Raw genomic sequence first — 27,186 nt, forward strand, 5'->3', positions numbered from 1 at the left:
AAATTCAGAATGAGGGGTCAGGAACAGACAAAAACAGTACAGGATACACAGACTAGTTTTCTTTCCACCATCACCAGATGTACATTTTGGTGAGAAAGTGATGCTCTAAAACGCAGGATTCTTTACAGTACTTCCAAATCATAAAAATCTATGACTTTTCAATTTTTATAAGGCATTCATCATTACTATTTTTATATAAAACCCTAATGGCATCTGATGTTTGGATGGATATGCACACACAAAAGAAAAGCCTCCTTAACATGAAGGTTGTCTGCAACAAGGCAAAACTATTTTACAATCCTTTGGCTGAAACTGGAGGAAGATGAAGAAAAGTTTCTAACAAGTAAATGACAGCAAATGAAAATTAAGGTAGAGGGCCAATTATGCTAAATTTAAATTAAATACAAAGCCACGGACATTTTACCTTTATTTAGTGTGCTTTACCTATTGTTTCATCTTAGAGAAAGGAAAAATTACTTACAAACTTTATAATTTATAAGGTCCACTTACAATCTCTATTCCAATTGCTAACATAGAGCTTGGGTGCCTCTACTTGAATAATCTTATCACAAAAATTTTCATGAAGATAACCCCACAGTCAGGGAGGGAATAGGTGAGAAGGGGAGAAGTGGAAAGGGGGAAAGAAAAGAAGAAGGGGAGAAACAAGGAAGGAGAGGGGGAGGGACGGAAGGGAACGTTTATTAGCTTTAGGGAAAGCTGGCTTATCAAGCATGCTGTCAAGCCATTCTGAGATTAAGCATGATGAGGTACTATTAAAAGCATGCTCTTGGGATCCCTGGGTGGCGCAGCGGTTTGGCGCCTGCCTTTGGCCCAGGGCGCGATCCTGGAGACCCGGGATCGAATCCCATGTCGGGCTCCCGGTGCATGGAGCCTGCTTCTCCCTCTGCCTGTGTCTCTGCCTCTCTCTCTCTCTCTTTGACTATCATAAATAAATAAAAATTAAAAAAAAAAAAAAGAATTAAAAAAAATAAATAAAAGCATGCTCTTAAAAAAAAAAAAAAGCATGCTCTTTTAATTGGTTTTAGTTTGTTCGTAATCTTCAGTCCTTTGGAGAAGAATTTTGTGAACAAGAGTGAAAAGAGAAAATCATTCTTGTTAATTCTATATACCATTTCCCCTACTCAGAATCCGAGAGTGCCTCTGCTCCTCCTTGAAACCTTTCATCATTTGGCTTCTAGGATACCACGTGTTCCTGCTCTTCTTTTTTCCTCACTGATCATTAATTTTCGGTCACTGCTAGTTCTTCCTCCTCTTTATCTATACTTATTGCCTTGGTGACTGCATAAAGTGTCTGTTTTAGTTAGGGACGCTTAGGTGGCTCAGTGGTTGACTGTCTGCCTTCAGCTCAGGTCACGATCCTGGGATCCAGTCTCACATCAGGCTCCCTGATCAGCAGGGAGTCTGCTTCTTCCTCTCCTTCTGCCCCACCCCCTTAGTCTTGTTCCCTCTCTCCCTAATAAAAATCTTAAAAAGAAAAATAAAAAAAAAAAAAAAAAAAAAAAAAGAAAAATAAAGGGGATCCCTGGGTGGCGCAGCGGTTTGGCGCCTGCCTTTGGCCCAGGGCGCGATCCTGGAGACCCGGGATCAAATCCCGCGTCGGGCTCCCGGTGCATGGAGCCTGCTTCTCCCTCTGCCTGTGTCTCTGCCTCTCTCTCTCTCTCTGTGCAACTATCATAAATAAATAAAAATTAAAAAAAAAAAAAAAAGAAAAAGAAAGTATCAGTCTTAATTAAACATCTCGTACACTCTAATGGTTTTCAAAGTCCTATTTCCAGTGCTAATCCTGCCCTCCACTCCACTCATACCTCTCTCATTGCCTTTCCATATCTCCACTTGGATATTTTATAGGTCCCTCAAGCTTAACAAGTCCAAAACCAAGTTCCTGATACATACCTACCACAAAAACCTGTTCTTCTCTCAGAATTCTACATTCCAGTAATTACTACCTCAATCTTGCCAGTTGTTTATGACCAAAAAAACTTAACTGGAGAAACTTTACTCTTCTTACATGCTATACTCAATCTGTGAGCAAAGCCTATTGGCTCTACCATCAAAATACCTAGAATCTGACAATTATTCATGCCAATACTTCCCTAGTCAACCCACTATAATATCTTGCTTGGAAGACTAGGATAGCCTCTTTAACTGGTCTCTTTGCTTCTAATCTCAAGTCCAAGCCCTGCAGTCTACCTTCACCCAGCAGTTACAGTGATTATTTATTTAAGGATTGTATTTATTTATTTGAGAGAGAGCTAGCAAGAGAGAACATGAGCAGGGGGGAGAGGGAAAAGAAGGCTCCCCACTGAGCAGAAAGCCCACTGTGGGGTTGAAGGCAGATGCTTAACCGAATGAGCCACCCAGGCACCCCTAGAGGGATTATTTAAAATGTTAAGTTAAGGGTAGCCCAGGTGGCTCAGCGGTTTAGTACTGCCTTCAGCCCAGGGCATGATTCTGGAGACCTGGGATCGAGTCCCATGTCCAGCCCCCTGCATGGAGCCTGCTTCTCCCTCTGCCTGTGTTTCTGCCCCCCTTTCTCTCTCTCCCTGTGTCTCTCATAAATAAGTAAAATCTTTAAAAAATAAATAAAATAAAATGTTAAGTCAAAACACAAAACTCCTCTGCTCAAAAGCCTCTGAGACTTTTTTTTAGTCAGAGAGCCAATGTCTTTAAAATGGCTTCCAAGGTCCTACATGATCCAGCTACCCCAGGACCTCTGTGACTCCACCTAAGACTCTCCCACTTCAGCATTGGCCTCTGCTGTTCCTTAAACATACCAGACAAACTTTTACTTCAGATTTCAAACTTCTACTTTATGATGTTCTTTTCCCATTTATCTATGTATGGCTTGCTCCTTCTCCTTGAGGGTTCTAGTGTTACCTTCTTAATGAAGTCTTCCCTGACCATCTGGCATTCCCTTACCCACCTTCTCTGCTTTTATCACCCTCTGATGTATTTATTTATTAACTCCCCACGCTGGAACATGGAAACTCACTAAGTGCAGGCACTTTTTTAACCTATTGCTTTCACTGATATATCCCCGGTGACTACAATAGTGCCTGGTTCAGTAGATGTTCAATCAATTTTTTAAAAAATCCTCAAAAAAAAAAAAATCCTCAATATGGGGGATCCCTGGGTGGCTCAGAGGTTTAGTGCCTGCCTTTGGCCGGGGGCATGATCCTGGAGTCCCGGGATCAAGTCCCGCGTCGGGCTCCCTGCATGGAGCCTGCTTCTCTCCCTCTGCCTGTGTCTCTGCCTCTCTCTCTCTCTCTATCATGAATAAATAAAAAATTTTTAAAAAATCCTCAATATGAATCTGAAAGTCTGCTCAATATCTTTTTCTTTGATCAGTCTATCCAATTTAGCTAGAAAATCAGTTTCTGCTTCTATCATTCCATTAGCTTTCTTCTGCTGACCAACCCTTCAAATATACCATCTCTTTCTCACACTCCTTTAAAATGATTATTCTCCTTCAAACTCACCTCCTTCCACAAAACTTCTTCAAATTGGGCAAATTTGTCCCTTGTAAAAAATAACCTAGAAAATAAAAATAGTAAATTGGGTTGGTATAGTAAGATTACAGGCAATATTTTTTAACAGCTTTATTGAGATATAATCCACATTCCATATAACTCATTCAAAGTGTACAATTCAAAGATTTTAGTATATTCAGATATGTGCAACCATTACAACTATAGAACATTTCCATCATTTCAAAAAATCCTATATCCTTTAGCCATCACCCCTGTGCTCCACCTCCCCCCAAGCCCTAAGCAATCTCTTTTCTATTTCTATAGATCTTCCTATTTTGGACTTCCATATAAATGAGATTTCACAGTATGTGGTCTTTTATGGCTGGCTATGACAGGTTTCCTTCACTTAGCATGTTTTCAAGGTTCATCCATGTTATACTATGTATTAGTTCTTCATTCCTTTATATGGCCAAGTAACATTTCATTTTATGAGTACAGCATGACATTTTAAAGATGAATGTTCTAAACTGCTCTAAAACTATTTAAGAGTAACTTGGGACTTGTTTCAAAATAATTTTTTGAGTCGTTTTGTTTGTTTTCTTAAGTAACCTCTATGCCCAATGTGGGGCTCAAACTCAAGACCCCAAGATCAAGAACTGCATGCTCAGGACACTAGCTAGCTCAGTCAGTTGGGCGGCCGACTCTCAGTTTCAGCTCAGGTCATGATCTCGGGGTCCTGGGATTGAGCCCTGTGTTGGACTCCATGCTTAGTAGGCAGCCTGCTTAAAAATTCTCTCTCCCTCCGCCCCTTCCACCACTGGTGTACATGCTATCTCTAATAAATAAATGAATAAATCTTAAAAAAAAAAAAGTTGCATGCTCTATCAATTGAGCCAGCCAGGTGCCGCAGAATAACAATATCTCTGGAACTTTAAAAGAGCCTTTCAAACAACCTGTAACCTCTCTTCTTCCTCGTAGTGACTGTCCTCACTCCTCTCTCCTATGACTACTGCACATCTACAAAAAGTAGTCTACATTCACATCTCATTTAGTTTTTTAATGTCTCACAATCTGACTTCTCCTACATCTGGAAGGCAGCTATTCTCACCACTATCCCAATGTCTACAACATCTGAACTGAAGTTGGTCAGCAGACAACCAAATGAATAAATTCAACTACTTTCTTGGTTTCCCATCCTCCATCCAACAAGTCACTCCTTGATTTGTATGCTTAATTTGACAGTGTTGATCACTTTAAAAAATATTGTAGTTCAGAGCTTGGGCTCTGAAATCAAAACAGACTTGGGTTTGAGTCAAACCTCTGTCCCTTATTAGCTGTGTGAAAAGGCAAGATATTTCACCTCTCTATACTGCAGTTATTAAAAGATGGAGAGAATAGCATATATCATAAGTAGGTGTAAGGGTTAAAGGAAATAATGAATAAAAGACCTGAGCACAGTTTCTGACACATAAGTGTTCAAATGAAGATTACCATTATTTTTACTGATAATTTTCCTCTCTTGGTTCAAAAAGTTGTCTTCAACTTTTCCTACTTCCTCTACCCATTGGAACATTATTATTTCCACTGCTTTTATGAGTACCTCTATTATCTAAAACACTATCTGGCACAGAGTAATAACTACTTACTGAACAAATAAATGACATCTTTCAATATCCTAGCTTGAATTTCCAATTACAGAACCTACATGTTCCATTGGAGCTTAAAATATCTAACTCAAAAAAAGTCTAACTTAAAACACCACTCAAGTCACCTAATTTTTAGCCCTTCAAAGCTACTTCAGCATCTTCCAAGCAACGCGGACTTTAAAAATTTAAATTCATCATTCCATACTCCTTCTCTTGACCCTCATCCAATCATATGAAAATCCTGTATACTCTATTTGGGAATAACCATGTTAATTCAAGATTTCCATATCTTCTTACCCACCCTACTACAAGGGCTTAACTATTCTATCTACCCCTTATCTCCCATGGACCATATTCTTAGAAGTCATAAAATTCATCAGTGGCTCCTGATAGCCTAATGCATTAAATCTAATTAAACCTAGACATCATGAAGTTCTAAGGTCCAAACCTACCTCTCCTAATTTCCCTCTACTCTCCTAAATCAACCCCAGATGCAGATAATTTCTTGCCTCCATGCCCTTGTTGGTGAGCTTCCCCTCAGCTAGAACATAACTCTCTCCACTGTCATAATTTTACTTAGTGGAACCCAGTCAGTACCTGAAAACTCAATACTACCTCCTTCATCTCTTTGCTGAGTTCTTTCCATCCAAATTGATCTACCAAAATGATCTAACTGCAAAAGAACCGCAAATGTAATTCTCTAAAAGTTAACATAACAGGGGCATCCCGGGTGGCTCAGAGGTTTGGCGCCTGCCTTCGGCCCAGGGCGTGATCCTGGAGACCCGGGATCAAGTCCCACGTCGGGCTCCCTGCATGGAGCCTGCTTCTCCCTCTGCCTATGTCTCTGCCTCTCTCTCTCTCTGTCTCTCCTGAATAAATAAAATCTTAAAAAAAATAAAAGTTAACAGGCGTTAACAAAGAACAGAGTTCTTTGTTGCTGTCATTTCTCTCACGATAGGTATGTTCCCTGCAGATAAACGGGCTTTATTCATCACTGTATCCCCCAAAAGAACAATGCCTTTGTTTATAGATAAGTTAATGGGTTTCAGGTAGCTTCTTCTATTCCTCTACCTCTGTGATATCTTCGTTTAGGGTTGTTGCTGTTTTAATACAGCCTTACATCTCCTTACAGCATACCTTGATTAGCACTTTGACATTCACTTTATTTACCCCCACAACAACTTTGCTAAGTATTTTTATTATTCCTTAATTCTACAAATAAGGGAACTGAGGGCTTGGACTATCTTGGGATGAGGGAATACTGGAACGCATTTCCAGGACCATCAAATTCTATATTCCTTTTTACATTTCATCCCGTTTGCTGCCTCCCTCATCGCCACGGCTCCCAGGTCCTCCAATACCCCAAAACCTTCCACTTTGTCTATTCTTTCTTCCGGTACCCGCACTGACTTCTCCCTCATTAGGGTTTTGTTTGTTTGTTTTTTGTTTTTAGTCCAAGGCCCCATTCCCTAACCCCTGCACCCTAAACCCAAAACTCTATACTCACGCCACACTAAGCCTCCGAGTCAGAAACCCCCAACCGAAAAACAAAACTTAAATCCGGTAGCGTCGCGGCGCCACTGAGCGTGCACGAATCCGTCCAATCGCCCACAAGTTTACATGGCCCTTTGGACGGCGCACCAATAAGAAGGCTATTCACACATTCCCCGCCTTTCCTTGCTTTGCGTCTAACTGCGCAGAGATCGCCGGGAAATGTAGTTTTACTTCCACACACTGCTTCCGGGAGGAGACTGTAAACCGATTGCAATCCAGCCGGTCCCAGTACCGGCGGTATGGTGTTCGGGGTCAGAACGCACTAGTTTTGGGCACCCCCAGTTTAAGCTTGCTCAACTGCTTTGTTTTCACGAAAAATTATGCAGAAACGCGATGCATACTTATGGAATGGGTCGCAAGATTACTATGTGTTCCTTGTATCAAGGTGAAGATTATAAGAGAGTTTCTCCTTCAATGACCTGGTGGCCTACAGTCAAGATAGGACCTGTGGTTCAATTTCTACAATCAGAGGATTATGTATATAAATGCTACTATTTTTGTTAGTAGATACTACTTCCTTTTCCTGAAAGATGTGAAAAACTGGCTTTAATCATATTAAACTAGTGCAAAACTCAATTGCAGTCTCATTTTCCAGAAGACCAGTAGGGGGAAAGGCACTTCAGTCTCAGAGCTGCAGCTACTGCTATGGAAAAGCTGGGAAAAAAAAAAAAAAAAAAGAAAAGCTGGGACTTCTCACTGGTGTAACTTGACATCTACTAAGTTTACTTTTTTCTACCTTGTGATTTTTCTCTGTTAATTATGTCAAGATCTTCCCAGACACTTTAAAGAGAGAGAGAGATCTTCCCAGACATATGAACTCGGTATTTTTTTTTCTTTTGATCCTTTTTTTTTTTTTTTAAACAAAATCATGGTGATCTTATCTTCGTACTGGCTCTCAAATAGTATATATTCTATAAGATATTCTTCCTTTTTATTTCTACTCTGTGTCTCATTACCTTTCACTTGGGCTACTACAATAGGTTTCTAACTGGTGTTTTTTTCTTTTTCTAATCCATTCTATAAAAGGTGATTCTTTTTTTAAAAGCACACTTTTGGACATGTTGCACTCCTGCTCATAAATTTTTGGTGATTTCCTGAAGAGTAGAGAGTAAGTTCAGATAGTAATATGGCATTCAAATACTGACACAAGCTAACTCTACTTATCTCTATTATATAATAATTAACTGGTTATTTTATGAATGTAGCATGGACTTTCTTTTTGAATCACATCCTTCCTTTTATCTGGATTGGCCCTTGCCATGAATCTTTACCCGTGAAATTCCTACCAAGGTCAACACAAATACTATTTCCTTTATTGGAAGTAATCCCTTCTGGTTTGATGTTCATTAAGCAATTTGTCATTATATTTTTACAACATAGCTTCTGTTTAAGTGTCATCAATCTTAAGCCCTTCTCTAGCCACACTATCCCCCCTTACCACCCTTCACTCCCTGCCTTCTCTACTTTTACAAGGTCTTATTGGCACCTAAAATAATTTATATTTATCAGCTTTTTTTTTTATGATAGTCACACACACACAGAGAGAGAGAGAGAGGCAGAGACATAGGCAGAGGGAGAAGCAGGCTCCATGCACCAGGAGCCCGATGTGGGATTCAATCCTGGGTCTCCAGGATCACGCCCTGGGCCAAAGGCAGGCGCTAAACCGCTGCGCCACCCAGGGATCCCATTCTTATTGTTTTGAATCCCCTCACCACTAGAAAGTAAGCTGTATGCTTTGTTGTTGTTGTTCATGTCATACATCCAGCATCTGGAAGAGTGCCTGGCACATAGCAGATGCTCAAAAGTTGTTGCCAAAGGAATAAATGCGCATATAACATTCCTCCCTACATCTGTTGCCTGTCTTGTTAGATTGCTCTTCTTCCATTCTATGTCAAGATTAATGTATCATCCTTCATTCAAACATCAAAGGGTTATTCTCAACCCCTCCCTCATTCACGACTACCTAACATCAGATTGATTTTCTTCTTTTTTAAACACTCTGGCGGTAGAGGACCAATTAAGAACAACACTTGAAGATCTGGGAGGCTGCAATGATAATTCATATGAAGGAAAAGGCCTAACTAAACAAGGGAGGCAATAATGGAACTATAAAGAGGAAAATGGAAGATATTTAAAAGTTCCAGTTGACCGGATCCAGGACAGGGAGACTAGCTGACATTTATCAGAATGGGAAATACAAGCAGCACAGGGCTGGCTCAGTCAGTGAAGCATGTGACTGTGACTCATGATCTTGGGGTTGTGAGTTCGAGCCCCATGTTGGATGTGGAGGTTACTTTTTAAAAAATGAAAAATATAAGATGAAGAGTATGTATGGAGGCTATGAGAAGAACAGCCTGGGAAACTCCTAGTTGGTATATTCTCCTGCTTGGGGCCTTTACTTCTCTAGTCAGCTTAGTTCTGTGGCACATAACATTGTTCTTTCCAGTAATCAGACCTTGTTTTCTTTGTCCTCCTGCTCTGACAGTGCTGATAATCCCTACACTTCAGATTATTTTTACCATTTGCCTTCCTTCGATGTGTGCTGCTGGAGAACGTTTCACATTTATGGGAGATATCACCGTAAATTTACAGTCTCTCAGGGCACGTAGGTGGCTCAGTTGGTTAAGCTCTGGCTCTTGGTTTCAGCTTAGTTTGTGATCTTGGAATGGTGAGATCAAGCCCCATATTAGGTTCTATGCTCAGTGGGGAGTCTGCTTGAGATTTTCTTGTTATCTCTTATTATTTTTCAACTTCCCGTTCTCCTAATGGAGAATAATTTTAAAAAGTTCTTCCTTCTCAGCGCTGAGGCCCACTCACTACACTTCACTAGCTTGTGAAGACTTTCTCTGGTTCCCCTTCAGTAACTTCCATCTTCCTGTGCCCAGCCTTTCCTCCACAGCCAAGAACCTTGAGTCCATGCTTGCTTCTTTTCTTCACCTCCCATTCACTTCCCAACTACTAGAAAGGGATTTTGACTCCAAATTTATTGAAATTGTTTTATGATCTACTAATTGCTAGATTTTTTTTTTATGATAGTCACAGAGAGAGAGAGAGAGAGAGAGAGGCGCAGAGACACAGGCAGAGGGAGAAGCAGGCTCCATGCACCGGGAGCCCGACGTGGGATTCGATCCCGGGTCTCCAGGATCGTGCCCTGGGCCAGGCAGGCACCAAACCGCTGTGCCACCCAGGGATCCCCTAATTGCTAGATTGATCACTTCTTTTTTTTTTTTTTTAAAGATTTTATTTTTTCATGAGAGACAGTAACACAGGCAGAGAGAGAAGCAGGCTCCATGCAGGAAGCCAGGATCCTAGGATCACGCCCTGGGCTGAAGGAAGACGCTCAACTGCTGAGCCACCCAGGCATCCCGATGGATCACTTCTTAAGTTGTCTTATCCCATCCTTTCTGGCATTTTATACTGTTGCTAACTTTCATCTTTTTCTCCAAGTTCTCTTCATTTGACAACTGTTAAAGCACTCTCAAATCACTCTCTCCATTCATTCTTAATGTCACATGCTGGTTTTTCTTTTTAAGGTGAAAGAGCTATTGCCTTCCTGGAAAAACATAACTTAAACTTCTGGTTTCTCTTGCTTGTGCAGGAGGAACCATAGGCTTCATAACAATAATACATATGAAAGTAAGAATAAATATAACTAAGAAACATGTATTTGGTATGTTTCCCAACCTCACTTAATGCTGAATTTAAGAAATAATAGCTCTTGTGGCACCTGGGTGGCTCAGTTGATTAAACATCTGCCTTTGGCTCAGATCATGATCTTAGGGTCCTGGGATCCTGCATCTGGCTCCCTGCTCAGCAGGGAGTCTGCTTCTCTGCCACTCCCCTGCTCGTGTTCTCCCTCTCAAATAAGTAAGTAAATAAATAAATCTTAAAAAAAAATAATAATAATAATGGGGGCAGCCCCGGTGGCGCAGCGGTTTAGCGCCGCCTGTAGCCCAGGGCATGATCCTGGAGACCTGGGATCAAGTCCCACGTCGGGCTCGCTGCATGGTGCCTGCTTCTCCCTCTGCCTGTGTCTCTGCCTCTCTCTCTACCTGTGTCTCTATGAATAAATAAATAAAATCTTTAAAAACATAATGGTTCTTGCCCTCTGAGAGATCACAGAAAAACGACAATGCACATACAAACATATTAAAGGAAATATGAGTACTCAAAAAGTATGTGCCTGTCCAGGGAGCCTACACCAGGAAAAAGAAGAAATAACTAGTACCGATGTTTTAATTGTGAAAAATCACAGGGCAGGGGCGTCTGGGTGGCTCAGTTGTTAAGCATCTACCTTCAGCTCAGGTCATGATCTCATCATGGTCCTGGAATCAAGCCCCTTGTTGGGCTCCCTGCTCAGTGGAGAGTCTGCTTCTCCCTCTTCCTCTCCCTCTATGATCACTCTGGATCTCTCTCTCTCTCAAATAAATAAATAAAATCTTTTATTAAAAAAGAAAAATTAGGGATCCCTGGGTGGCTCAGCAGTTTAGTGCCTGCCTTTGGCCCAGGGTGTGATCCTGGAGTCCCAGGATCGAATCCCACATCAGGCTCCCTGCATGGAGCCTGCTTTTCCCTCTGCCTGTGTCTCTGCCTCTCTCTCTGTGTGTGTCTCTCATGAATGAATGAATGAATGAATGAATGAATAAATAAATAAATAAATAAATAAATAAAATCTTTAAAAAAGAAAAAAGAAAAATCACAGGGCAGAGAGAACATAGAAGACTGATGTTTATCATTTCCTTTCCTTTATTACCACTTATATTTGTATTATCATGTGTAGGTTGGTACATAATAGTAAATAAGGTCTGTGTTATCAGTTCTTTATGAAGGCATCTGCGATATAGAAAATTATTGATAAAATATTTGAAATCAATTTGAGCTGATCCAAACCAAGTATGAGAATGCTTTACCCAGGTTTTTGTTTTATTTATTTATTTATTTATTTATAAAGATTTTATTTATTTATCCATAGACACAGAGAGAGAGAGGCAGAGACACAGGCAGAGGGAGAAGCAGGCTCCATGCAAGGAACCCGATGTGGGACTCGATGTGGGACTCGATTCCGGGTCTCCAGGATCACACCCCAGGCTGCAGGCGGCGCCAAACTGCTGCGCACGGGGGCTGCCCTTTGTTGTTGTTTTAATTGTTATTGTTGTTTTATTATGGCATTTGGCTTTACTCTTGAGTTCACCCAGTTTTTTAGGGTAGAAATTCTTGGTACATTATTTCACAAATTATGCAAATATTTTGGCAAATCTAAATCTAAATTTAGATTCAAAAGACATGTTTTGCCTAGGGAATAAGTGTAATTCTACACTTACTCCCATTTGGAAAAGAGGATATCAAATTAAATTCCAGAACTAAATCACAATCCAGGAAAGACAGCAAAGGAACTTACAAACTGAAAAATACATTATATTATTTAAAAAGTGTTTTAAGCAACTTCTACCCCCAAACGTGGAGCCCAAACTCACAACCCTGATATCAAGAGTTGCACGCTCTTCCAACTGAGCTAGCCAGGTGGCCCACATTATATTATCTTTGAGGCAATGTTCTTAGAAGAATATTCATGGTTTTGCCCCTGAATAGAACAGAATAGAATGTGCCCATATTTATTGGTAACCTTGTGCCTTGCCTTATAACCATCCTTTATCTGCTGAGTACAAAAGAATAGATGATTAAGAATCCACTAAAAGTCACATAAGTCACATTCAAATAAATAATACAATGTCTTGGGCAAAACAAGCTGTGGGTATTCTGCGGAAAGGTAGACAGACTAAATAAGAGTGTTCAAATAATTTGATTCGAAAGTAGTTGTTGATACATTAATTAAGGGAGGACAATAGAAATAGTTTTTATAGACCTTAATTTTAGGTGCAAATATTTTCATTAATTATCTTAGAGAAAAGATAAAATAAAAACTATCACTTACATGTGAAGAGTATGTCAAGTTTAAGTTCTTTGCAAAAATTGTGGAATTTTAAGGTAATGGTGAAACCCATAATAAAATTTAATTAGTATGCATTGTAGGAGAAGAAATTGTATTTTAGGAGAAGAAAAAGAAAGCATATATAGAAGAGCTTTGGTTAAGAGGCTACATTTATACCAGAATTTTGAACATAGAGACCAACAGATCTTTCATTTAAACATTAAGATATGTAGGAGAAAGTTATAAAAGAAAGGATTAATTCAACAATGAATGGCAGCACTTCATAAGAATTTGTTTTTGTTTTCTAAGTAGGCTCCACACTTCCCATGGGGCTTGCACTCATGACCTTGAGATCAAGAGTTGCTCACACTACTGACTGAGCCAGCCAAGTGCCCTATTTTTTGTTTTGGTTTTTATTTTCATAAGAATTTAGAGATAACACACCAGCATCTAGCCTATATCACTTCTGATGACTCTGGTAGGTAAAGTGATCAAAAAGATTTTTAAATGCAATATTTCGGGATCCCTGGGTGACGCAGCGGTTTGGCGCCTGCCTTTGGCCCAGGGTGCGATCCTGGAGACCCGGGATCGAATCCCACATCAGGCTCCCGGTGCATGGAGCCTGCTTCTCCCTCTGCCTATGTCTCTGCCTCTCTCTCTCTCTCTCTCTGTGTCTATCATAAATAAATAAAAATTAAAAAAAAATAAATGCAATATTTCAAATGATTATCTCCTTATTAATGTTATGATAAAGGAAGAAGAAATGAAATGTTTTAAATCATAGCTTTTCAACCTTTATTTAGAGTTCATAAAGACTGAATCCCTTCCTTCTACTCTGACTTGTCCTTATGAACTACTTAAGAATCCATCTTTCCAGGGACGTCTGGTTGAGCGTCTTCCTTCCAATCGGGACTCAGGGCATGATCCTGGGTCAGGGTCCAGGAATGAGTCACACATCAGGTTCCCTGAGGGGAACCTGCTTCTCCCTCTGCCTGTGTCTCTGCCTCTCTCTGTGTCTCTCATGAATGAATAAATAAATAAAATCTTTAAAAAAGAGTCTGTCTTCCCAAACCCCACTTAAAAATGTGTCTTAAGGGGTGCCTGGCTGGCTCATTTGGAAGAGTTGAATTGTTGAACTTGATTGAATTTGATCACAGATCACTAGACACAGAATAAACTATCATTATTTTGAGCTAAATGAATGTAAGGATTTGTTAACTACACTTCATTTCTTGTAATGTTAAAATGTGTAAGAGAAAAAATAAAATGTGTAAGAGAACCTATTTTATGGCACTTTAGAAGAATCTAGTAACATACACAGCATAAAAATTTTAATGGTTAAGTATTTAATAAGCAAAGACCTGTTGTTTAGACTTTAGTTCTAACAGGTTATCTCCATTATTATTATTATTATTATTATTATTTTTTAAGATTTAAAAATTTAAGATTTAAGATGCCACCCAGGCATCCCCATCGCCTTTATTTTTAAGCAGGCTCCATAACCAGAGTAGAGCTCAATATGGGGCTCTACATGGGGCTCAAACTCACAATCCTGAGATCAAGACCTGAGCTGAGATCGAGAGTCTTGAAGCTTAAATGACTGAGCCAACCCAGTGCCCCAGGTTATTTACTTTTTTAACTTTTTTCTGTTTTTTAAAGAAGCTCTCGGGCAACCCGGGTAGCTCAGCGTTTTAGCGCCACCTTCAGTTCAGGGCCTGATCCTGGAGACCCGGGATCAAGTCCCACATCAGGCTTCCTGCATGGAGCCTGCTTCTCCCTCTGCCTGTGTCTCTGCCTATCTTTCTCTCTCTCCTTCTCTCTGTGTGTGTGTGTTTCTCATGAATAAATGAATAAAATCTTAAAAAAAAGTCTCTTTCAGCTCTTTCATTGTTTATATTAATTCAATGATTAACGATAGAAATAAACCAGTAGTCCCCAAAGTGTTGTCAACAGATTCTTGTTTGTTGCAGGCCCATGTTGGTCCTTGAGATACTTTCTGAAGGTCTTGAAGTCAAAATTATTTTCATAATACTAAGATGATATTTGCCTTTTTTACCATTGACATTTGCACTGATGGTGCAAAAGCAATGGTGGGTAAAACTACTGGTTTTTTATTATGAATCATGGCAGTGACACCAAACTGCACTTGCAACCATTGTCTTCATTACACACACTAGAGGTTTAAATAAAAGCCAGTTTAATTTAAGAATGCCCATTAGGAAGCAGTAAAAATATTGGTCTTAATAAATTGTAACTCTTGAACATGTATTTTTAATAGTCTGTGTGCTGATGTAGGAAGTACACATAAAGCAGTTCTACCGTGTGGAAAACAGGAGGGTTTTCTCAGGGAGAAGAACTTATGAGCTAAACTAGCCACTTTTTTATGGCATGCCAGAAGATCTGACAGATAAACAGTGGCTATTTAGATCTAGATATTCTCAGACATTTTCTTGAAAATGAAAAATGTAAGCCCATCTATTTAAGTGAAAGAACTGATGGTATTTGTTGATGATGAAAATTTGAGCTTTAAGTGAAAATTATTTTTTGGAAAACTTGTTTCTGTTATTCTGCGTTTGACAGCCTCCCAATTTTCTGAGAACATCAATGGTGACATTATTATGACTTTTAATATTATATAATTATGTGCATCAACATTGGGAAGACCTTTATAACTCAATTAAAATATTTCACTAATATTTTTGAAATGATAAATGCATGATGTCACAAACTCATGATTGAGTAAAAAATCCATTCAAGGACAATGTTGATGTGCATTTTAATGTAACAGAGTTCCAAAAGTTCATTGATAAAGTTTTAGGTTCCATATTGCAGCCTTTAAGAAATTACAATTAGCTGAAGAGGCTGAATACTGAAAAAATACTATTCCCTTTCCAATTACATATCTGTGTGATGCTGGATTTTTTTCATATATTTCAACTCAAATAAAATGTCACAGAAGATTGCATGCAGAAACAAATATAAGAATCCAGCTTGATTCCCACAAGCCAGACATTAAAAAGTTTTTCAAAAAATATAAACCAAAGCCACTATCACTAAACTCCTCTTGCAAAATATTATTATAAAATATATTTATATTAGCATGTATGATGAATTTTGGAATGTTTAATCAATGAACTTTGAGTAAAGCAGATTGCTCTTCATAATGTGGGTGGGCCTTATCTAATCAGCTGAAAGCTTGAACAAAAATCTAGCCTCCCCAAGCAAGATGTGATTCTCTTGCAGACTGCCTTCAGAATTCATCTGTACCATCAGTTCTCTTGGGTTTCCAGCCTGCTGGTCTTTGAACTGGACCATCAGCTTTCCTAGAACTCCAGCCTGCTAGCCCACATTGCAGATTTTGGACTTGCTAGCCTCCATGAGTGTGTGAGCTAATTTCTCATTCTTAACTTTCTCTCTTCATATATGTACATCCTATTGGCCCTGTTTCTCTGGAGAAAGCTAATACAACATATAATGAGTTTATTATTTTTTACACACAGAGACACACAGAGAGTGAGTGAGAGAAAAGAGCACAAGCAGGATGAGGGGCAGATGGAGAAGCAGACTCCCCACTGAGCAGGGAGCCCAATGCAGGGCTGAATCCAGGGACTCTGGGATCATGACCTGAGCTGAGGGCAGATGCTTAACTGACTGAGTCACTCAGGCATCCCTTATTTTTATTTTTAAATGAGTAAATATTTTAAACATTCCTTAGTTTTAATTTCTAGTATAGTAAATATCTATATGTAATCCATATAAACAAGAAGTTTTGGGGTTCTCAAAGTACAGAATATTTTTTTAAGAGTACAGAGTTTTTGAGAGTATAGAGTGGTCCTGAGACCAAAAAGTTTGAGAACCACTGGTAAAAACTATATTTGAAACAAAATAGCTCTTCCTTAAAGAAATTAAGTAATTTTGACTTTTGGCTCTCTGAAACAAGCCTTCCCTCAGTCTGAATTTATGAATTTTTGTCATGTGTTTAAAAATTATCAGAGATCACAGCCTAGTTAATTGATTATCAGAGTTGGGTATTCATTTTATCCTATTCTAGCACTAAGGAAAATAAATTTTGGATAAAACACAATACTTTAACATTAAATTTTTTTCGCAAAAGTTTTTAGGAACTGCTTAAATAAGGCAAACAGCACTTTTAAACTACACCTATACCTGTTCTACCCAGAGACCCAAGTACTATTGACAATTTTACATGCTGTTTAGAGAAAGCCCTCATAGGAGCTGATTAAATGCAAGTTAGACCTGTACAGTAGTGATTCTCAAAGGGATGGGCATGAGGAGTGAGGGTGGGTTCACCTACCCTCTTTGAGGGGAGCATCAGAATCTCATGTGGGTGAAACTGGAGAAGTTTTTTTCCATCCCAGCGGAGCTATTCACTGCTCTTCTATTACAGACTCATTGTTTAAATGATTGCTACAAATTTCTCTGGCATATCGAAGCAAAAAATGATTGAGGATAATTACCCTGTGCTTTTACATTCTACTAGGGAGACAGTTTATAATAAAGTACTTGGTAAGTATAACTCAAAAGACAAAAAAGCAAATAAACAGAAACAAAGCTTTTAGGAGTTTGTGCTTTTTTTTCTTTTGTGCTTATTTTGAATGTCACTCAGGGCTCCTCTGCTCTATCATTATTACAAAAGCAAAACCATTATACTTTAATTACATATTTAGTGATTACATCAATATTACTTGCTTTACTTAGAATTTCATTATTTTTCTTTTTTGTGAATATGGATTTTTCAGCTTTAAATACTACAAAATCTGATTTTATTGTGAATCATTATAATTGTATGGAATGAATCACACTTTTCTTTCTCTCTACCCATTTGCAATGCGATATTGTTTCTTCCCATCAAGATATGTAGTCTGTTCCATCACTCTCTTGAATCTGGGCTGGCCTTATGACTTGCTTTGACCAACACAATGTGACAGAAGTGATCTTGTACATTTTGGAGCCTAGAACATCGGCTTAGGCTTCCACTCTCATGCTCTTGAAATGTTAAGACCATCCCATGAAAAAGCACAACTGAGGATAAGAAGTCATGTAGAGAACTGAGGCTTCCCAGGCAACAGCCAGCAACCACCTGCCAGACATGTGATGGGGCCATATTGGATCCTCCAACTCCAGTTCAGCTGTCAGTTGTCTGTAGCTGCATGAGTGATCTAGGGGAAACCATGAGAACACCAGATTACCAACCCACAGAATTGCAGTAATATTTTCATTTTTAGCCACTAAGCTTTTTAGCCACTAAGTTTTGAGGTGGTTTGTTTCATAACAAAGGCTAACTGAAACAAGTGTTTGTATATGGGGTTTAGACTGGTACGTGTGAGTAACTGTGTGTTAACTTTTATGAATGCTATAATCAAATGAAGGGATATTATATATGCCACACCATGGTAGAATTTCAAAATCTGTTATATGTAAATGTAGGCTGAGGCAATGAACACACGAGGTGAACTTTTTTTTTTAAAGAATATATGAGTTCTTTTTTTAAATTTTTATTTATTTATGATAGTCACAGAGAGAGAGAGAGAGAGAGAGAGAGAGGCAGAGACATAGGCAGAGGGAGAAGCAGGCTCCATGCACCGGGAGCCCGACGTGGGATTCGATCCCGGGTCTCCAGGATGGCACCCTGGGCCAAAGGCAGGTGCCAAACTGCTGCGCCACCCAGGGACCCCAAGGTGAATTTTTGGATGAAGCCATTCCTTCATTCAACAGACTCATTCAACAGACCTTCTATACACCAAGTACTATTTTAGGAATTGGGGCTACCATGGTCACTAAAACAAACTCTGCACCTGTCTTTGTATAGTTTACAGTTGGAGGAAGAAAGGCAATTAAGCCAAAAAAGTTTGATAAGGAAGTACAGGTTGCTACTGAGTAAATGATTTTCGAGAGTTAGGGAATGCTTTCCAGAGGAAGTGATAATTATTATTTTTAAAATATTTTATTTACTTATTCTTGAGAGACACACACACAGAGAGAGAGGCAGAGACACAGGCAGAGGGAGAAGCAGGCTTCATACAGGGAGTCCTATGTGGGACTTGATCCTGGGATTCCAGGATCTTGTCCTGAGCCAAAGGGAGACGATAAACTGCTAAGCCACCCAGGCGTCCCAGAGGAAGAGATATTTAATCTGATAGATGAAAGAATAGTAGATCTGAAAGGGGATAAATGAAACTGTGGGGGTGGGGTAAAGAGAGTAAACATACATATTCCAGACAGAGGAAACATCTGTGGAGGCTCAGAGATGAGAGAAAGCATGGCGCATTAAAGCCATCAAGAAACTCTTTGTGTAGTACATGGAGAAACCTAACAGATGGTGCTTGGGAGTAGGATGGGTTTTAGACAAAGCAATCTGACAATGATGCTGAATGGGGCTTGAAGGGGGTAAGAACTGAGCTATCACAATTCAGGGGAGAAATTAGGATCATGATAATGAAGATGAAGAAGCAATGGATAATTTAAAATCTTTAGGTGACATAATCTCTAGACTTGACATCCGATTGTACATAGTAAGGGAGGAGTCAAGGATTAATATCTAGATCTCTGGCTCAGGCAACTGAGTAGGTGGATGAAATCATTCATGAAAACTGGGAACACTGTAATAACTGTGCGTACTTTTTAAAAAATTTTATTTATTTATGATAGTCACAGAGAGAGAGAGAGAGAGAGAGAGAGAGAGAGAGAGGCAGAGACATAGGCAGAGGGAGAAGCAGGCTCCACGCAGGGAACCCGACGTGGGACTCGATCCCGGGTCTCCAGGATCGCGCCCTGGGCCAAAGGCAGGCGCCAAACCGCTGCACCACCCAGGGATCCCCCAACTGTGGGTACTTTAATTAACTAAGTGGGCTTATCTAGTAGGTAGCTAGATGTACTGTTTGTTTTTTAAGATTTTATGTATTTATTTGACAGAGAGAGGGGAGTGCACAAGGGCGAGTTATAGAGGGAGTGGCAGGTTACCCGCTGATCTGATCGGGAGCCTGGCTAGGGTCATGACCTCAGCCAAAGGCACTTGTTCAACTGATTGAGCCATCCAGGCGGCCCTAGATGCACTGGTTTGTAATGCAAAAGAAAAATCTTGGCTGGAAATACAGTTTTGGGAGTCATCAACCACAGTTGGCAATAGGTCCTGGGGTAGCTGTTGCACAGGGAGCCCGAGAAAAAGCCCTGGAAAGAAGCCTTCCTTCCAAATATCTAATGCTGGAACTACCTTTTCACGGTTTCTTCTTTAGTTCTTTCTACGTTATTGCCCACAATTTGAAGTAACGGGAGAAGTACCTTGGCTTAAAAATTTTTGACAAGCAGGATCAGACAGTTGCCACAGCTTTTACAGCGTACCGAGAAGGGTTTAGGGAGCGAGTCAGCAGAGTACAGTGCTTGCTGTTGAGATGACTCGGGGTCAATGCTGGAACAGCAAGGTCAGGAGCGGTGGCTTCCACGTGCACAAAAAACAATTCCTGGGCCGCGGCTGAGGCCGGCCGGCAGGATTTGGGGGACAGATAGGACCCGAACCTGTCGTCATGGAGACGAGGCAGCTAGAAAGCGGCCGAGGGAGAGGGTTCGGAAGGGATACACAAGACTGAAGAAAGAGATGCCGAAAAAGCTAGTTACGTAGAAAAAGGCAGATGCGAAGGTTAAAACCAGCCGCGATACCGGGACCGGGGGACAGCACCGCCCAGGGCTGGCTGAGCTTGTTTTCGTGTGGTTCATACACAAAAGGGAACAGAGCCCTCCTCCCGGAAGCAGAACCTCTGCCCTCTGGGGCTTTACACATTCCTCCGCGCCGGAAGAGCGCGGCCCCGAGCCTCGGAGGCTTCGCCCTCAGCGTTGTCTTCCCTGAAAGAGAGCCCGCGGGCCCTTGGGGCCGGGCCGCCCGAAGCTGTGGAACGGCGCCGACCCGCGCACACCCGCGGACCAGGAACCCTCCCCGGTTGCGGGCAAAGCCAGGAAGGGGAAGGCCCTGCGCCGAGGCAGCGCGTCGCGGCGGAGGGATTCTGTTTCTGTGGTGGCGGCGGCGGAGGGATTTGACGGTACCTGAACTTCCGGAAAAGTCCTGACCCAGAGACGAAAAACCCCGAAGGAAACAATAACAAACGAGAAGAGGAAGCGACTGTGGGGTTGGGTTCCTGTGTGGAGCGGTTCTGGTCCGAGACGATGAGCTTCGGCCCCTGTCAGGAGACGTGAGAGGGTTCGGTGGCCTTCGACCAGCCTTTCTCCACCTGTTCTCCCCCCCGCCCGTCGGAGGGCCCCCCGGGTGTTGCCATGGCCGGCGTGGGGCCGGGGGGCTACGCGGCCGAGTTTGTGCCGCCGCCGGAGTGCCCAGTCTTTGAGCCCAGCTGGGAGGAGTTCACGGACCCGCTCAGCTTCATCGGCCGCATCCGGCCTCTGGCAGAGAAAACCGGCATCTGCAAAATCCGACCGCCCAAGGTACCGGAGTCCGGGGAGACGGAAGGGGGAGTGCTTTAGGTTTACTTTCTTTTCTTTTTTAAAAAGATTTTATTTGTTTATGAGAGATACACACACACACACAGAAAGAGAGAGAGAGAGAGGCAGAGGGAGAAGCAGAAGCAGGCTCCACGCAGGGAGCCCGATGCGGGGCTGGATCCTGGGACTCCGGGATCACGCCCTGGGCCAGAGGCAGATGCTCAACCGCTGAGCCACCCAGGCGTCCCTAGCTTTACTTTCCCGGTCCTTCTTCCTTTTCATATTTACTCTCTCGTTTCTCAACAATTAGAAGCTAGGTTTCTGGGTGTTCTTGGTTTCTTTTGCAGGCTTCTGTGGTAGGCCTGTCTGAGCGCCAGAGCGGTGTCCCACGGGCCTTCCTGCCCAGAACTTGGGAGCTGGTACTTCTATTCCCCTTTGATTGTAGGCAAGGGTAACAAAAGACTTCGGGCCTTGCGCTGGCCGAGGAGGTGCTCGAAGTGTTAGGACGTGTTGTACCCTCGTGTACTGTGCTTTCTCCTTAGGATGCTAGAGTAAAAACTGCCTTTACACTGACTTTTTGTTTTTCTAATCCGAGTCCTACTAATGGTTGATTTAGTAAATATTTGCAAGCCTCATTTCAAAGGAAAGATTTCTTAAACGGTAATCTGAGATCTAGTCGTCCCCTAGAATGGGATTACCAAACAAGAACCCTAGACTGTGTTGCCGCAATGAAAAAGTCTTCCCAGGGGACGAGAAGGTGCAGCATTTATTTTAGAATTTGGTGGTTTAAGAGGAACTCTTTTGACATAAGGAACCAAGGTTCAAAGATTTATGAATTGCAATTATTGCAAGTAACTGTTTGCCTGTAGGTTTTTTATAATCCTCAATCTTTAAGGAAAGCAGATACTACTCCTTTGGGGGCGTTAGTGCCCCAAGAGGTTGAGTGATTTGCTCAAGGTCAAAAGATTTTTTTTCTTTACCCATGAGACCAACGTTTTTCAAATGCTGTTCCTGGTCCACCTGCACAAGGCTCAACCAGCTGCTTGTTAAAATGCAGATCTCCAGGCCCCTTTTTCAGACTAGAATAGATTTCTGGATGTGGAAGTTCTAGAATGTGCTTTTTTAGTAAGTACTCTCAGATGATGCTTAATGCACATTAAAGTGTGTGAACTATTGCCTTCGGTGCTTCTTAAAGGGACACCTTGCTTTATGTTTTGTCTATTAGTTATAAGAATAAAGGATGAAGTACTGTTTTCGTGTTGCATTTTAGAAAGCGTCTGCTCTCACCACAAACTACCACAGTGGTGTGCACCATAGAGAATAAAAAGAGCTGAAGCTAGGAGGGAGGAGGAGAAGCTAATTTAGCACCTACAGATTATTTCACTTAATATTCTTTAAAGCCCTAGTGGGTAAATAACATCTCATTTTACAGATAAGACAACTCTGAATAAGTTATATAACTTATCAAATGAATGATCTTGGGTGTGTGGCAAAGTAGATTTTGAACCTAGATCAATCTGTTTTATTCTAAAACCCAGGCATGCTACTACACCTGTTTATGCTTAATGAATTTGATTAAGATTTATAAACGTTAATTACAGATGAAAGATTAAAAGCTGATTTCTATGACGAATGATGGCATATGCATTGCCAAAAGCATCATTTAACTTCTGACATTTAATTAAAAGCTTCATTTAACTGTTGAACTATCAAAATTACCTAATACTGGCAAAACTTTAAGCTCTGAAGTTTTTCCTAAACCATATATTTTTTTTTTTTTTTTTTTTTTTTTTTTTTTTTTATTTATGATAGTCATACAGAGAGAGAGAGAGAGAGAGAGGCAGAGACACAGGCAGAGGGAGAAGCAGGCTCCATGCACCGGGAGCCCGATGTGGGATTCGATCCTGGGTCTCCAGGATCGCGCCCTGGGCCAAAGGCAGGCGCTGCGCCACCCAGGTCCTAAACCATATTTTCATCTACTCTGTTGCCTTTATGAGTTAGAAATTGTGTTCAGGATTCCTTTAGTACAAAAAAAATAGTTCATTACTAAAAAAAGATGGAAATAATATACCTTCTCTTTGTATGTCTTATTATCATTAAAAATAAATCTTGTTTACAAGCAGAATTTAATTTCAAAATTGATGTTCTTTGGTTTCTAAGGTAAGGAAAATTTTTTTGACTACTTCTCACATTTTTAAGTAGATTTACTATTATTTAGTCCAAATCAAAATATGTTTTCTAGAATCCTACTTGAATTGTGCCAGCCCATTTCAGTTATACCATAACTCCAATCTGGAAATTGCCCTTATTCTGTGAATTTGCTTACTTTTTAAAAAAATATTTGGGTGTTGAGAAACCAGGCTTTGAACAAAACATTTATGTAACACAGACTGTAAAGTGCTGTGTCACATTACCCATGAAAACAAAAAGATATTAACCAATTATATAAGTACTTTAAAAATCACCTTTTAATCTTCAGTTTTACCCTTTTTAGTTTCTTTCAAATTCTGTTTTATTTTTCATTTAGTAAACTTGGGAGGTTTATTAGACCCTGTTGTGATACACAAGTTCACTGCATTCCACTTGATTAATTGGGGAAAGCATAATTGTGGGTTATAAAGGATGGGACTCCTGAAATTTGAAGAGGATTTATAGATAAAATACTTTTAATAAGACAGTATGAGAGAGAAGTGATTGGAGAGAAGTAATATTAAAAACATCTAAAAAGTATTACTTTTCCTGTTTCTACAATGAAAAAGACTTAAAGTTGACTTGTCATCATTTATGGCTATTCATCCCTTAAATTTGAGGGAATGAATAATGCATTCTTACACATCAATATGTTTAAAAATATATATGTATTTTTATTTAGGATTGGCAACCACCATTTGCATGTGAAGTAAAAAGCTTTCGTTTCACTCCCAGAGTCCAGCGCCTGAATGAACTTGAGGTGAGTGTTATATTGTGATTTCTGCTTCCTGATTCATTCTTTGTCAGGGCTCCTGTAGAGAACTTTGAGCAACTCACGTACCAGGGCTTAGAATTAATGTTAGCTGAGGGGCGCCTGAGTGCCTCTGTCAGTTAAGCAGCTGCCTTCAGCTCAGGCCCCACCTCAGACTCCCTGCTCATCAGGGAGTCGCTTCTCGCTCTGACCCTCCCCCTCTTATGCTCACATGCACACATGCGGGGTCAGGGTCTCTCTCTTTGAAATAAATAAACAACATTAAAAAAAAAAAAGTTTTAAAAAAAAGAATGTTTGTTGGGATTGAATGGAAGGATGTTTCCTTTCCTTTCCTTTTCTTTTTTTTTTTCAAGTAGGCTCCACTCAGCGTGGACCCCTATGTGGGGCTTGAATCCTCAACCAGGAGACCAAGACCTAGACTGAATCAAGAGTAGGCTGCTTAACTGACTGAGCCACTCAGGCACGCCTGAATGGAAGGAAGTTTCTGGTTAAAAAGAAAAATAAAAAGTAAAAAGTTCTTAACAGTTTTTCAACTTAACTGGGACTATGGGAAAGTATCTCCAGCTATGTTTTTTTTTCTTAGTGGAAATATTCAGTGCTCACCTGCAGAAACCTGGAATTCTTTTTTATTTATTTTTTATTTTTTATTTTTTTATTTTGAGACCTGAAATTCTAAGTTCTGCTTCCTTACCATTCTACTAAAATTTTTGCTGATGTTGGAAGATTCTGTCTCTTGGGGTCTTTGGAAAGTAGATTTTAATATTTTATCAGAGGTTTTCAAAGATTATTTTTAGTTCTAACAGAACTTTTCCAGGACTGTAATCTGATTTATTAATAACTCTTTAAATATTAGTAGTTTCTTTTAAGTTTTCTAAATTGAAGTCTTTTTTTTTTTTTTTTTAAGATTTTATTTATTTATTCATGAGAGACACACAGAAAGAGGCAGAGATACAGACAGAGGGAGAAGCAGGCTCCATGCAGGGAGCCCGATGTAGGACTTGATCCTGTGACTCTAGGATCATGCCCCGGGCCGAAGGCAGGCGCCAAACCACTGAGCCACCCAGGGATCCCCTGAAGTCTGTTTAAATATCTGTTTTTTTCTGTCTGCTGGTTTATCAGAAAGGTACTTCAGTATGGTAGAAAACTGTTTCAGAGTACAAAAGAGAAATCTTAGCTAGCTGAGGCTTAATGTGTCGCAATGAAATATTTTTTTCCCTTGATGCTCCTGAAATATTTACTTTCCAAGATTTTAATCTTTTTCCCTTTAGTGTCTTGTCATTAGATACATGAAGGATCTTAATATCGGTGGGGTAGAGAATTGGTGTACTGAGGTAGGCATATTTTCTACAGACGAAATGATAGAATGCTTAGAAACAGAATAATCCAATTTACTAAATTTTCCGGTTAGCTGAAAGACAAGCCAACTTTTATCAAAAAATTGCTTTGGTTGATAAAATGTAAGAACATTTCTCATATATGAAAGTGACTTTTTTTGCCGTAGTGAATAAAGCTTATTAGAAGTATTTTGTCTTGGGGCACCTGGGTGGCACAGTGGTGGAGTGTCTGCCTTTGTCTCAGGTTGTGGTCCTGGGATCAAGTCCTGCATTGAGTCCTGCAGGGAGCCTGCTTCTCCTTCTGCCTATATCTCTGCCTCTTTTCCTGTGTCTCTTGTGAATAAATAAATAGAATATTTTTAAAAAAGGATTTTCTCTCTTTATTATTGCCTTATTTTACAGGGTTGGACTAAGCAATAATGTAGACTTTGAATTTCTTTAGAGAAATGAGTATCTTTGTTAAGTAAAACTCATTTATTTTCAATCATAACTTAATTCCTATTTCTGATTTCTGTTTTTTAATAATCTTAGGCAATGACCAGAGTGAGACTAGACTTCTTGGATCAATTAGCAAAATTTTGGGAACTCCAAGGATCTACTTTAAAAATTCCAGTGGTGGAGCGAAAAATCCTGGATCTGTATGCTTTGAGCAAGGTGAGGCTGTACTTGGTTTAGAAATTGGAGCAGAGACTAGTGAATCTATGAAATTAGGAATTTCCAATAAACTTGATGGAAAACATTGTTTGCTATGGAGGAATTGACAATGTAATGTAAGCATGAATAAGTGTAAATGACAGATTTTGAAATTTTTTAAAAAATTATTTTATAATTTAAGATTTAACATTTAATGACATAGATTAGTAGGCTCTGTGATAAATAATACACAAAAAAATGACACCAATCTGTTAATATTATCTTGTGTTGAGTTTAAATGTTTTATGTTGATCTTGTCATCTTTTTTATACTTTTTTAATTTAATTGAAAATTTGTTTTATTAAAAGAGATTCATGGTGCTCACCATTCTCATATGCTGCGTATCACTTATGTTAATATTTGTAAGCATGCTAACTGAAGCCAGCATTATCCAGAGCTTGATAACTCAAGGGTGAAGAGTTTAGACTAATTTTTGCCTACACTTCCATTAACTTTGTAAAATTATATTTCTTAATGTGAAAGAACTAACTGACCTGCGGCAGCGTTTAAATTACCTTGAAAACATGTTTTGTTAATACAATAATAAAAATTTACAATCCTTTTGACTTGAGTGAAGACAGCTTGATTATCTGAGGAATTTTACAAAATATCTTTCTGTGTGGTCTTTCATATCCTCTGACACTGTTTTGAAATAAAATTATTTAAATTGAAGAGTTAGTTTTAGAGATATCACTTTCAAGGAAAAATGAGACAAACATGTAAAATATTTTAAATTTAGTTTCAGGTCCAGAATGTTTTAAAAATTTTATACTAAATCTTAAAGCAGAAGATTTATATGGCTGACAGCTGGTGAGTGTCTCAGGAATTAGTGTCATCAATGACATGACTTTGAAACAGTTTGCTTTCCACTACTTTATAATGGGAAGCAATTTTTAGTTATCAGTCTGAGTGTTTAAATTGTTTTTTTTTTTTTTTTTTTTTTTTTCTTTTTTTTTGAGTGTTTAAATTGTTAATTTGATGGTTTCCTATGTTGACTAAACCATTTTGTCTTATTATTTTTAGTAATAAAAAGTGTTACGTGGAATATCTATAACTTAATGGAGTTTTTTTTTTTTGTAAAAGATTTTATTTATTCATGAGAGACACACAGAGAGAGAGAGAGAGAGAGAGA

The 27,186-nt window shown here is 39.7% G+C and overlaps 2 protein-coding genes across 3 annotated transcripts in view; one reads left to right on the top strand and one right to left on the bottom strand.

Moving 5' to 3' along the window:
- The window catches only part of CCDC77 (coiled-coil domain containing 77), a 32,863-nt gene extending 26,150 nt beyond the window's left edge, over nucleotides 1-6,713 (bottom strand). Inside the window, exons 1-2 of the mRNA XM_038576394.1 lie at nucleotides 6,645-6,713; nucleotides 3,501-3,555 (exon numbers count right to left, since the gene is read on the bottom strand). The gene's annotated coding sequence lies outside the window, so the exon portion shown is untranslated. The remainder of the gene's footprint in view (nucleotides 1-3,500; nucleotides 3,556-6,644) is intronic.
- A 13,693-nt stretch (nucleotides 6,714-20,406) lies between these two features.
- Nucleotides 20,407-27,186, top strand: part of KDM5A (lysine demethylase 5A) — an 86,685-nt gene continuing 79,905 nt past the window's right edge. The window contains exons 1-3 of one of the 2 annotated variants that reach the window (XM_038576396.1): nucleotides 20,407-21,068; nucleotides 23,938-24,015; nucleotides 25,893-26,015. In XM_038576396.1, the coding sequence (XP_038432324.1) occupies nucleotides 20,904-21,068; nucleotides 23,938-24,015; nucleotides 25,893-26,015 (366 nt within the window). In that variant the 5' untranslated portion in view covers nucleotides 20,407-20,903. The remainder of the gene's footprint in view (nucleotides 21,069-23,937; nucleotides 24,016-25,892; nucleotides 26,016-27,186) is intronic. The other variant, XM_038576395.1, reaches the window with a different exon arrangement.

The sequence above is a fragment of the Canis lupus genome, chromosome 27 (assembly GCF_011100685.1).
Source record: "Canis lupus familiaris isolate Mischka breed German Shepherd chromosome 27, alternate assembly UU_Cfam_GSD_1.0, whole genome shotgun sequence".
NCBI lineage: Eukaryota > Metazoa > Chordata > Mammalia > Carnivora > Canidae > Canis > Canis lupus.